General features: G+C 52.6%; 3 protein-coding genes across 3 annotated transcripts; 2 read left to right on the top strand and 1 right to left on the bottom strand.

Moving 5' to 3' along the window:
• Window positions 1-583: 583 nt before the first annotated feature.
• BBA_05999 (C2H2 transcription factor) lies at window positions 584-3211 on the bottom strand (the record flags this gene model as incomplete). Its single annotated transcript, XM_008601096.1, has 4 exons — window positions 584-1181; window positions 1234-1479; window positions 1531-2250; window positions 3177-3211. 4 exons carry the CDS (start codon window positions 3209-3211, stop codon window positions 584-586), a joined length of 1599 nt encoding a protein of 532 aa, XP_008599318.1.
• Window positions 3212-8029: 4818 nt separating this feature from the next.
• BBA_06000 (uncharacterized protein) lies at window positions 8030-8905 on the top strand (the record flags this gene model as incomplete). The annotated part of the gene is made up of 1 exon (XM_008601097.1): window positions 8030-8905. One exon carries the CDS (start codon window positions 8030-8032, stop codon window positions 8903-8905), a length of 876 nt encoding a protein of 291 aa, XP_008599319.1.
• A 1346-nt stretch (window positions 8906-10251) lies between these two features.
• BBA_06001 (uncharacterized protein) lies at window positions 10252-12569 on the top strand (the record flags this gene model as incomplete). The annotated part of the gene is made up of 2 exons (XM_008601098.1): window positions 10252-12349; window positions 12412-12569. 2 exons carry the CDS (start codon window positions 10252-10254, stop codon window positions 12567-12569), a joined length of 2256 nt encoding a protein of 751 aa, XP_008599320.1.
• Between the last annotated feature and the right edge of the window lie 482 nt (window positions 12570-13051).

A 13051-nucleotide genomic window follows, 5' to 3' on the forward strand; every position in this document is an offset into this window, starting at 1 on the left:
ACGATGCACTCGGTGTTCAGCAATGAGTTTTTTTTTTTGTGTCTTAAATATAATGGTCATAAATACAGATATGAAATAAGAATAGCACCACACTTCATGACATCCCAGCACTGTTACCGCGCCGCCACGAAAGTATGGCGCCGACTGGCTCTGCAGTCGCATCACAAAAGAAACTAAAGTCGAAAGAACAACCCGTCATAAAATCGTTACGCGAGTCCATCTCTTTCTTGCTCTGCAGAATTACCTCTCAGGTCATGGGAGTGTAAAGATTCTGCAAAGCCAATGGCATCACAACTTCCAGCCTCGGAAGCCGTGAGATAAAGACACTGGGCATTCTCAGCAAACCGTGCACATAGGAGACCTCGGATTCCTCCAGAAGTAGGCAGACAAGCGCGCAAAAGATCGAAACAGATCCATACGCCTCTGCGATAACATCCAAAAAAATTGACCATACCATGACCAGGAGATGACGGGGTGCTTCTCACTGTAGTCTGGCTTCAGGTCGGCGTCCTGATGGTTGTGCAATGAGTTAGGTAGGGCAGGGTACGTCCACACAAATCGAGTGGTCCAGTCGCGGCTCCGTTCAGTCACCAGAGTTGTAGAGCTTCTTTGAATCACCATCCCGCGGCTGCTTGGTCACAGACACAAGCTGTGAGGTAATGTTGGCCATCTCGGCAGAACGCTTCTGCATCTCGCCAAGCTGCATGATGTTTCTCTGATCAGCGGGGGCGACCATGCTCTGCAGAATGCCTTGCAGGGCCTGATAGTGCTCTTGCCACTCATCCAGAAGCGGCTTTGTCGAGCTCTTGCGAGCGCTTTGCTGCTGGGTCGGCTTAGTCGGCGCCTTGCGCTCAACAGCCGCAGTCTCTTGTGTCTCGTTCTTGCGCTTGCGGCCCTTGGCAGCATTTGTAGAGGGGACAGGGACAGGTGCGGGAACGTCGCCGACGTCGTTGTGAACTCGCTTCATGTGGTCGCGGAGATTCCACTGTCGTGGGAAACCATTGCCTTCTTGAGCGCGCTCACAGCCTTCATGGGTGCAAAGGAACGGCTTGTTTCCGTGGCCATGTAGGCCATGTGCCTCCCGTTCGTGGCGGAGGCGGCATGCAGTGGAGGAAAAGCGAGCATCCTCACAGCTGGCGACCTTGCACTTGTATGGTTTCAGGTGTGAGTCGACATATTTGCTACATACAAGTCAGTATCATTGAATAATTGGCCATGTCGTGCAAATCTTACTCGTAGTTGCATTTGAGCTTCTCTGGTTTGTGGTTGCAGCCAGTCTGGCCCTCCCACGGGCAGTGAAATAAGCCGTCCGCGCCTCGCATGGCGTTCTTGTAGCGATGATCTTCACGAGGGGAATCCGACTCAACACTGCTGCGCTGCTGGTAGTTGGCACTGATGTTCATGTCACTCCCAAAGGGCGCCATGGTGTCTTGTACATCGGAAATGAGGTGGAGAGGCTTGTTGTCGGGGCTGTCAAGACTGTGAGAATTGATGTCTGCGAAATATTTGCCTTGGCAATTCGTCTCATACCTCGTTGGCTCACACATGAAAGGCGAGTTCGCCAGTGCGGCTGTCCGCCACGACTCGTCGATAGTGTTTGGTGATGAAGTGCGGGAAATGGAGCTCGAAACATCCCAAGAGCTAGTAGGGGAAGCTGCCGGCAGTCCGTTCATTCCAATGTTAACCTGGGAGGGTGCAACGTTCATCGAGTTGAGGTCTTCAACAGACAGAGTGCAATCACCGCTCAACCCAATATCGAGTCCATATCCAGACCAGCAGATGGGAGAGCCTACAGTGTCTGACAGTTGGCAACCGTTCAAGTTGTGCATGGCACCCATAACTTGAACTGTGTCATCGTGGAAGGCTTGAACTGCGTCCACAACGGGGTTGGTCTGAACCATATGTGATCCATTCGAGGCAGACGAGCAACCTGATGTGCTTGAGCTCATCCGAGACATGGCCTGGCTCTTGGTGGTGGGAATTGGTCTGGCAGTGTTCCATGTTGTCTCCACCGGTTGGTGGGTGTGCGCGATCCTGGTTCCTTTAGGTGTGGTTTGCCCGGAAGTAAACATGGATTCCTCAATATCTGTGTGGCTTACTGATCCATCGTGGATCTCAGTCAGATATTGTGAGCCGTCTCCCGACATACACCAAGCGGAGCTTGTGAGCAGGTCTGTGGGGTTCTCGCCTTGGGAAAAGGCAAAGAGGGCAGCTGTGGAAGAGGCGGAAGTGGTAGGGAAGCTATAATCGCTGCATTGGGTTAGTTTGTCTATCCAGCGTCTGAAATGAGTTGAAAGGAGAGATCAAGCCGCGCGATCCAACTTTGGGCCTAAACAATATTAGTTTATCAATCGGTGGTTCGAGGATCAGGGGTTAAAACAAACCATGCGGGCTGAGTAATGCCGTACTCGATGCGGGAAAGCAAGAACGCAAGCAAACACACGAGACAGACAAAGGAAAAAGCGATGTCCAGGGATAAGGTTCCAAGAAGCAAAATCGAGAATGTCAAGTCGTAGTTTCAGGGCTCCAATTGCCAATAACTCGTCATGACTCGTCAAATCAGGACGTAAGACGAGGTGTCAAGCTCAAGTCGGTCATGACAGTAACAAGAGCAACGAACACTACAAGAAATTGTCGTAAAAACTGCGCAGTCCTCGGCAGATTGGTGTTGGGGTCCAAGTGGCTCCTTAGGTGTGTATTTGAATGGCAGCGCATCGGTCTCCGACTGGTCCATAGCAAGAGTTGATAGGGCGACGATTTGAAAGCAAAGCGCATCTCGTGACGAGATCTTTTACCTTGAGCAGTTGATACAGTAATATTCAAAAGTAATCAGACTGCGTGTCCATAGCCGTGGTCACGGATTCAGATTTGACTCCATGCTAAAGCAAAAGAGCCGCAGGCTTCTCCAGGTGTGAATGAAAACGGTCCGTATGCAAAGAAAAACTGGTCCAAAATAGAGTCCGAATCCGAGTCCACGTCCAATCCAATGGTTTGATAAAAGGTCCAGAAGAATGCAAAAAAATGCAGAAGGTCCAGATGAAATCCCGGCGAAAGGCCAAATCCCGCGAAAACTCATGTGGTCCTTTGAAATGTCCAGGCTGTCCACGAAAGCGAATGCAAGAGCCATGAGAAGAGCCACAGTGCTGTGATGAGATCACTGGTTCAATCAGACTTACCGCTGGCAGATGCCATTATAGAAGAAAGATTTCATGATTTTTAGACCCCTTGCCCGGTTCAGACAAGGCCTGATCCAGAAAGTTTGTTTATCCAGGTGGCAGAAGTCCGGTGTGGTTCAAAGCATCCATGGTATCCTAAGGCGCGGAAAATGAAATGGTCCATGAATGTGCAACAGACTTGTACGCAATGGCGTACGAGCCGAAAGGAAATGAAAGTGAAATGCAAAAGCAAAAGCAAAACGGGTCCCGGAGATTTAGAAAAGAAAACAGTACCTGACGAGCGATTGAGCCTCTTCAAGCTCAGATTTGATATAGCGAGGCATAGTTGCCGAGCGCGACACAAAAGCAACTGTCATTATATCCAAAGGCAAGGATAGAGAAATGATTACACGAGCTTCCACAAAGTGTTTGCGGACCTTCACTCGCGATGTACAGTGCAGTCTCTCTAGTCAACTGGAGCACAGCCTTTGCAGGTAAGGTAATGCTGGCAGTAAAGAGTATTGTGGAGTGAGGAAGAATGAGAGGAGAAGCAGGTTTTGTAGGCAAAACTTGGTGCGGGAAAGTGAATAATGCTTGGGTTGGGCAGGAATCTGAGGGGAAGAAAAGAAAGAGTTGGGCAGCAGGGAGAACGGGGGGCATGCGCTTTTTTAATACATTCTCAGAGGAGTCATGACTGTATTGCAACAGACGGGGCTTTGTCGACACGGCAAGTCGCATATTGCTTTCTCCAATAAAGGTGCGTTGAAGGAGGCAGACCGGGTGCAAGCAGGGGCTGCATGAAGTTCTAGCGTGCGTCGGGAGCTGGCTGGGAGCTTATGATAGGCTGGTGATGCAGGGATGGTGGACGCAGATGGGTTCAGCAGGGTATCATGGCTTGGCTTGGTGGAGAGGATAGCGGCAGAGGCCAGCAGACGAGTGGTCAGATATGGTGACGACGTGATGGCCAGAGTGTCTCTGCTGCAGGACAACTCATCACTGCAGCGCCATGTAGCCACACAAGCACACGAGGTGGTGGACCGCAAAGGCCGTCATACCACACCGTCCATTCGGGAGCGGCCGCGACGGTCGACTGCGGGCCGCTCGTTAGTTGCTGGCTAGCTGGATGGCCCACGAGCCAATCATTCAGTCAGCAGTACGTGGAAGAATGGCGAGACGAGGGAACAAAGGGGTGGCATGACCGCAACACCATGAAATGCCAGCATCGTCGGCGACATGCTGCTGCACATCCGTCTGTCGGCCACGTCGGCAGCTGTCCAAGGGTGCGCGGCCCGGCGCCGCAGCTGTCACGCTGCTTGGCTGCTTGGCTGCGTCGTGATAGTTGGGCTCAGTTGATGTGCCGAGTGCGAAATTGGCAGAGGCCGAGCTGGTCTTTTCCGCAGCCTCACTTTTTGGGATCCTTTGTTGAGGCGCTCGTGGCCTTTTTTCTTTCCTCGGGTGAGTTGTATGGGTGTGGTGTGGTGTGGTGTGCATGATTGTGGCCGTCGTAAGCCACTCCTGAGGTCAGCTTTGGGCTCTTGGCAACTTAGTTCAAACTCTGCCTTCGCAATTTCTCCTGTCGTTGCCTCCTCAGTGTTGACACATTTGTCGCAAGTATACAACGAGGGCATGTAATGGTAGTTGTTCGTTTGACAGCCAATCAGTCATTTTCCACGTCATGCTGGCATCTCTTTGGCACAGTTTGTTTCATTGGGAGAATGCGAGAATGGCGGGTGCGAGGTATTGTACAGCGTTTTCGACAGCTAGCGGCATAGGTAGAGCTTTTCGCTTCAAAGTGCGGTGCCATGCCGAGTGGCTGTGGTGCGGGCTGTAACTAGCCCGTTGGTACTAATTAGGATAAGTAGAAGCCTGGGAACCTTGGAAATGAGGGACAAGACCAAGTGGTGATGTGGCTACGGGGAACGCTGTGATGTTGAGCTCTGTTGGTGGGCTTGGAGGACTCGAGAGACTTGTCGTTTGAGATATCGTCGCTGTTTGTCTGCGCTTGTGTCTGCACTTGCGTGTCTGTGATCGAGAGCCTCTCCCGGGTAGGCTAGTTTGTAATGGCTGTAAATTACCAGACTCATCATCCTCCGAGGCCGGAAGAGCAAATGGGCACTTGACAATTGGAAAACAACTTGCAGTTGACACTTGCAGCTGACAACATGCCGTCCAATCTCTGTGTACCCCGTAGGCTGTAGCTGCTGGCCCGTCGAGGTGCCTTTGGCTTCCGCCTACCTAACTAAGGTAGTACCGACTGATCGGTACATGCCCGGCTGCATCAAGGTAAACGCTGCAACTCTTTCATGTCAAACCATCTCAACAATCGACGATGCGCAAACGCAATCGCAATCGCAATCTATGCCAGCATGAGCATAATAATTGCCTGACACTGCAACATCATCATTGCTCGTTTTGCTGAGGATATCAGGTGTTGTTTCGAATCTTCAATACAAAATTGGACCTGCTCGCATAACTAGTGAGTGCTGTTCTGCAACAAATATCCATTGGCCAACACCCACCTACCTTTTCTCGCGATGCGCTATTTATATTGAAATCGGTATTGACACTCTGTATTACCCAAGATGGCAAATACTCGGATAACAGCTCAGAGCTTCCTCACTGAGTGCCGAAATCCGAGACCTGCCGCCTGCAGGAGAAGAGCGCCTCGCCTCCTCGAACCATGATTACATGACAATTCTCAACCTCAATTGCCCTCAGACGTCACGTCACACTGCAGCCTGCGGACCGTTGCAAAACCCGAGATTGCTCCAGACGAGGTCAGATTGGCTCCTGGGCAGTCGCGTAGCCAGATCTTCCGAACCATTTCTCCCGTGGGCGTTGGCATCGTACTGCCACGACGGCATGCACGCCGCCAGATTATGCACACAGACACACGCCGTCATTTACCAAACCTGGATCGGCGCCGACTATGACAACACAACTTCCGAATCGTCGCCTCCTGCTACGTAATTACGCATTTTAATCCGCTCTGGTTGCTCGCTAGCTTGTCATCTCTCGGCTCTTGGTGGGACTGCGAGGCCCTCACTGGCCCTCTCAAGACCTTTGCCCCTTGCTGCCCAAGCAAGCGTAGCAAGCAAACCAAGCAAAAAGCTGCCCCTCCTTCTCGGCACATCTTCATCTGTCGATTGGTACACCGCCTTTCGTGCTATGCTCGACGCCCTCCCCACGCGCTCCAGGCCTCCCCACGCCACCAAGCTGCAAAGAAAAAAAAAACAACAACAAATTGTCACGCTCTTTTGCCTTGCTGGGCTCAGTCATCAATGGCCTCATTCTAACCGTCTTCTCACGCCGCACCGGCTGGCAAAGAGCTGCTGTCTTTGGCTTGCGCGGCGTGTCACGCATCCCACACTCGAATGAAGGCGCGTGCCAGGCTTTGCCAGCAAAGCCAGCGAAGCCAACCTCAGAATGTACGCAGGGCTCGTATCAACGGCCTGGAGAATGAGACCAGCTCATAGCCCCCACGACGACGCTCATGAGCAGTGAGTGGAACGTCGAGGCCAGAGTCCCACCAGCGACTCTTGGTCTGATCCAAGAGAATGGTCCATTGTATTACTGGCGCTTGAGATTGCCTCGACATTGCTGGTGCATTATCCCCTGCGCCGTGTCCCACTTGCAAATCTCCGCAGGGCCTTGGACCCCTCGCTCATCAGTGCTCAAAACATCTCTCCCTCTCTCCTCTATTCTGGAGGGGCACAAGGAGCAGGGCTGCCCTGCCTGTCACATCTGTGATTTGGCCAAAATTGCTAGCCCTGAGTCGTGCCACCGCCAGCGACGTGTCGTCTGCCAAATGGCAGTTTTAAACAAGTTACATCGCCCGCTTTGATCCACCATCCTGTCTCGCCAGGCATGTAAAACAATCCTGCAAAGCTCGTCGACGATTTCTGAATCTTCAATGTAACTTGCATCGTATAAGGGGGAAAAGAGCACATAGCATTCTCGCTGCCTGCTGACTCTCAGACGCAACCCTGCCGCTGCTTCCAATTTTCTTGTGCCTAGTGTTGCATCAATCCAGCGCGCCTTGATTTTCTTTAATACTGGCCCATTGGGCCACTAGCCGACTGGCACTAAAAAGATAGTGCGGTCGTTACCGCTCGCTCGACGAGTTGTATAAGTCGGCCTAAGCTGGCTGTTGTCGGTCACCTGCCCAAGAGTACCACACCGCCATCCGGCACCCTCAAATTATAACTTGTCGACATCGTCTGGCAAGCGTTCTCCAGCCTTCCAAGAGTTGTCTCTGCTCTCCCGGCTGACTGGATTACCGGTTTTCCCCTCCCACATTATTTTCGTGGTCAATGCCCGACGTGGCGGGCGCTCCCCCGCGGACTTTTGGCCGTTTGTATCATCTCCAGGTCTTCCCGGACTCTGTGAATTTTACCATTTCTTGACTTGGCCGCCCGGATCCTGACCACCTCTACCACGAAGAACACCTTTTCTTTGTTCTTGTTTCTTTCTCCCGCGCTGCTGCTCTCCTGGTCGCTATTGACGGACATTGCTCTGTACCATGGATCCTGGGCAGATGGCTCGCCCAGCCATGATGTATTCTGGCCCTGGTTCCGAATCTGGACCGTGGAACCCAAGACGGAGGTAGGAATTCTGAAAAGCCACGATCAAAACCCACATGCGCGGCCTCTCTCTCTCTCTCTCTTATTTTTTTTTTGTGACTTTTGTTTTTTATTTCTTTCCGGCTGACATTTGCTTTCGAAGCCAAATGCCAAAATCGACTGCTCACGACTGGCCTCGCGATGAGATGTACTCTGCTTCAAGGTAAGATTTCTACACTGTTGTTTGGCATTGCCATTTGGATATGCAAATTGCGCGCAGCCGATAGTAACAATTCTCTCCGGGTTTTAAGTATGAACAACTTTGCCGGCAGCAACACTTATGCGCCGCGCACGGAAACGCCTTCCATGGGCCTACCCGGCTTCATGCCACCACCACAGAGCGCGTTGAACACGAACCAATTGCCCGCTTACGGATCATACCAGAGCTCCAAAGCTTCATGGGAGGCGCAAGAGAGACAGTCCCCGACAGAATCTGTGGATGATATCTTGGCATCACCGAACCTGTCCGAATACTCCCTGGAAAATGGAGCCGATTCTGCCTATACCGGACGACGATCCAAGCCCAATAATGCGAATGCCAACCCAAACCCAAGGACCCGACCACAAAGGCGTCCCTCAAACCGGGATGAATTCGACGGACCGCACCAGTTCCTTCAACGTCCTCCCCCAGAGGTTATTGCCATGCAAGAGCGCGAATTGCCCCATCTCCCGACAAACTTGCATGTGCAGGAACAAGACATGGTGTTGGGTCAGGTCAATGATCGCCTGTCCCAATGCGCCTACGACTTTGTGGCCAAATACCAGTTCCCTATTCCTCTGTCGCAGAATATGCGACCGGTAGAGCGGCCCCAAGATCGGGAATGGACTGAGTGGGTTTATCTGCTCAAGAGACTCGCAACCAAGCGAAGGATTCCTGCCCGCGTCTTGTACAACGGTCAGATAAAGCAATTCGTGACCATTCTAGAAAATTCTTTGGAGATGAGACACGCCTCCAAGCACCAGAGCCGACCGCTCAAGGATGACAGGAACATCTTGCAGCTCATCTCGGCCGGCATCCAGGTAGCCAAGATACTACGAGATGCCTCGGCAATGGACTATCTCGATCGCCTCTATATCTCTACCGAAAAGCAGATTCAGGATCGCACTTCGTCGAGATTTCGATCCTAAGCGTGGCAAGGTGGACCACAACGGCCGCTGGGAAACCTATTGCGGCCGAAATATTCACGTTTATCATCATCATGCCTTGGAAATGTAAAGGCACTAGTTACTATCAGCACATACGTTTATCAGCGCCGGTCTCACGAAAAGAGGTAAGCCGGCGTAAACAACCATAAGGCATAAGGGAGAATTCATCGGCTGTCTGCGTGACATTTACGTCTGTTAAGTCACTGCCCAGCGCGGCTTCTTACCTTTTTCTTTTCCCGAGCGAGATGAGATGGTTGTGGCATTGGAGAGTCACATTGCACGGGCAGGTCCTCTTCCGCAGCCGTCGCCATCTCTCCCAACTTGAGTCTTTTTTGCGATTCCTTTCCACATCCTCACCCGTCGCATTTCTTGCTACTGAGGGCTTCTTTTTTACGACCAGCGCTTGTTTGAACGGCCATGATGACTACAACGAATGCATCACAGAGCAAAATATCACAGAAATACTTGACACGAGCATTAGATGGCAACGTTGTACCGTGTCTTGGGAATGGGAGGGAGGTGAATTGGGCATTGAGCCTACATGATTTCCCGCGAGTTGTTTATGGCGTTCTTTTTTTTTGCCCATACTAGAGTTGAGCGGTATCCGTGCTTCCCCCCCGTTATGTTGAGATAGCCTTGCGAACCTATATCAAATCAAGGTTAAATACAAGCCAAACCAGCCTAGCAGTGATGCGTGAGACTGCAGGCTAACACACATGGAGCCAATGAATACGCCCAGGCTAAAATAACCAAAGGCAAGCCACTTTGCGGCCAGAGGCGAACCCCACGAATAGCAGCAGACAGGACCCCTGGAGGAAGCGTCTCAGCTGCTGGAGGACTCGGTCTCTCTTTGGCGGAAGACGCCAGTGGCACGGGTGCATGTGGGCATACAACGGCTTGTTAGTGGGCAGCCTGTGGCATTCGGTATTCCTTTCTGGTTAGCGTCCACTGTCACTTGCATGATTACTCTGACCGAGTACATTTCTAAGGCGCTGTCGAGGACATAATGTCGTCTGCAGAGCCGTCCTTTTCGATGGCTTCTAGCCTTTTTATCATCGATTTAAAGGATACTTTTGGCCTTGTTGCGCAAACTGTACATGGCTGCGACGAGGTTGTGCTGCAATAGTTTCAAGCCGAGGCCGCTACACTAGAGCATACTGATCCGATCGCAACGCTTTACCACGGTTCACTGTCGCTGGTTCACAGGTAATCATTACTCTCCGGAAGCGAGCATCACGGGAACAATCAGGGCTTGGACGAGGCCTCGCAGCTAGGCGCTTCGAGAACCCCTTTCTTTCTTTCTACGCCAGCTAGGGGAAACTTGAGGAATGGCGTCCGTTTCATCTCACAACGGCTCTTCTCATCCGTCACCCTATGACTTTGAATCCAACGGCGACACGGACGAATCATGGCAGTACATTGATTATTCGAGCGGCGGATCTGCGCCGGGGTCTGTTGGATTCCTGCCAAGCCCGGCGAGCGGCAGCCTGAACGGTTTCGCCATTGTTGGCCACAATGCGACGACGTCGCCCTCGCAGCACTGCATGTCACCAGTGCCGCCGCCACTGGGGGATGACGACCAGGTGTTCCTCCCGCCGGCCACGACGCTTCCGATGAGTGGCGCGATGGAATCGGGCGAGTTGGTCATGGTAACAGCGGGCGAGCTCATGGCAGACGGCATGTTTATGACGCCCCAGGAGTACCTCTTTGCGCAGAACTCTCTATCGGAGTGGCGGCCAGAGGCGCTGGCCCTCCCGGCTGGCACGCCCGAGTTCCAGATGGCTACTGCCCCGGCGGCAATCCATGCGCAACCAGAGCAACAGCAACTTACGCCGGCACCGACTTTGGAGCTGGACGGCTTCCAACAATTTCAGATCGAGGGTACACTGGTGCAGTGGGATCCTCACGGGGCGGGCGCCGCGTCTCCAGGTGAAGGACCGTCGATGAGCATGGCCAAGTACATGTCGTCGCCAAGCCAGCGCAGCGTCGGACCCTCCAGCCCGCGCTCGACGGCGTCGGTCAAGTCGGAGGGAAGCGGCAAAACGTCACCGATTGCCATCCGAAGAGTGAATACTGGGAGAGTCGGGAAGAGCAAGACGGAACTAGTGGGCAGATTTCACATCGTCACTCCAAACTCCATCACAGCGAGCGCCGGGCGCCCTAACCCGTACGAATGCTTCGAGGCGATGCGGACGACGCAGCGCGGCCGTAAGGGGCCCCTCGCCAACGCTACCAAGGAAGATGCCCTACAGGTGCGCCGGCGCGGTGCTTGTTTCTGCTGCCGCAGCCGCAAGGTCAAGTGCGACACGGAGCGGCCGTGCAAGCACTGTAAGAAGCTCATGGTGCAGGTGCCGCAGGTGGTCTGCTGGCAGTTTCAGGATTTCTTGACGATTCTCTTTCCGGAATTCATCAGCGCCCACTTGAAAAAAGAGGAGATGAGCAAGTTCTTGCGGGACAACGTGGACGAATTTCGTATAGGCGGCGCGTCGCAGTCGTGCTCTGTGAAGCTATTTTCCGGCGCACGATTTGTCACGACGCTTGACATTGAGGCAAAATTCTTTACTGCCAAGACATGCGATGTCTTGCAACATTGGCATCTCAACTCTGGGCATAATGGAGTCCACCTAGACTCGAATGGCTCTGCGCCGATAGGGCTTGAGAAGACTGCAAGCGGCGGCCAAAGAGATGAAGTGCGCAAAAAGGTCAAGGTGTATGTGCGACGGTTGATAGAAGAGCCCGTCTTTGCAGAGCAAGTCACAGACTCGTTACGATGGACAAAGTTGCCGGCCAAGATTCTCGCCATTGTGCAAAGATATGCGCAACAGACGAACTGCGCCATGGTGAAGAAGGCCCTTTCCATCTACGCCATGCACTATGTCATGACCAGACACCTGTGCCTCACCAGCGACACTGTGCGCGCTCTGCAACCGTCCGGGCTGGTACCGCAGAACAGCCCGTGGGTGACGCCGCGCGTGCTCGCACGGCAGATCAAGTCGCTGGCCGACGAGATTTGCATGCGCGAGATGCAGCAGCTTTTTGAGCTCTTCACCAAGGCGCTGAAGCCCAAGTACCGCAGGGAGTGGGCGCCGAGCCTGGCGGCGTTTCTGGTGCTCTGCCTGTACATGGAGGCCATAGAGACGACGACGGACAATTTTGTGATTTCGCAAAACGCGGTCAACAAGAAGAACAATGACGCGCCGTCGTTTAAGCGGTCGTTTGTGCTGGACATGTGCAAAGAGGTGGAGAATATGCCGTTTAAGCAGTTCGCGTACCAGTTTCACCACATTTATCAGACGCACTCGAGGGACCCAAATACGAAACCCTTTAACCCACTGTTGGACGATAGCTTTGCGGCGCAGAGTGAGCTCGACAGGCCGGCGATGGAGTTCGTGGCTCAGCTGCAGGATCTGTATCAAGGCGAGGATTGTAAGTCGTGATGTCTTGGAACGCTGGCGCCCAGCGCAATCGTAAGCTAATACTGTGTACAGGGCAAGATATGCAGTTCCTGGCAGATGATGAGCTGCTGCTCAATAGGGGTGATGATCCTGCGAGCATGGATACAGCCTACCTATACACAGGGAGACTGGTGTCCAAGTTTTTGTTGTCCTTTCTGGACGAGAATCGCATTTTCGGTGGCAAGATATAAAGACATATTTCGAGCGAGCGGTTTTGAAGTGAAGCGTGCAAACTGGATTGGATGACATGGAACCACAGCATGGACAGGCAGCAAACAGACAACTACGATACGACAATGTATACAATCAACGAATACACAAGATATGTTTGCCCGATTCTAGTCCTGGTGCCACACTAAACTTCAATGGCAACAGGGTGGAGCGGACTGGTTGTCTAGACCAGAGGTTTGTTCTCCCACATTCGAACGATTATGTAAAAGTTGACACGCTTGCGCATTGGAAGCGCGAGGTGTAGGCATTCTGTGGGTGTAAATAGAGAAAACAGACGAGGGACAAGCTCGTCGTCGTTTGGTGCATGTCACGAGTTTGCATGATTTGTACCAGTGTGTGTGCGCATGAGGATGCCGAGAAAATGGGACGACACCGCAAGGCTACGATGGTGTACTCAACCCGCATTTGACGAACATGCCATCTTGCAAGAGTCATTCAGATG

Source organism: Beauveria bassiana (genome assembly GCF_000280675.1).
Source record: "Beauveria bassiana ARSEF 2860 unplaced genomic scaffold BBA_S00016, whole genome shotgun sequence".
Taxonomy (NCBI): domain Eukaryota; kingdom Fungi; phylum Ascomycota; class Sordariomycetes; order Hypocreales; family Cordycipitaceae; genus Beauveria; species Beauveria bassiana.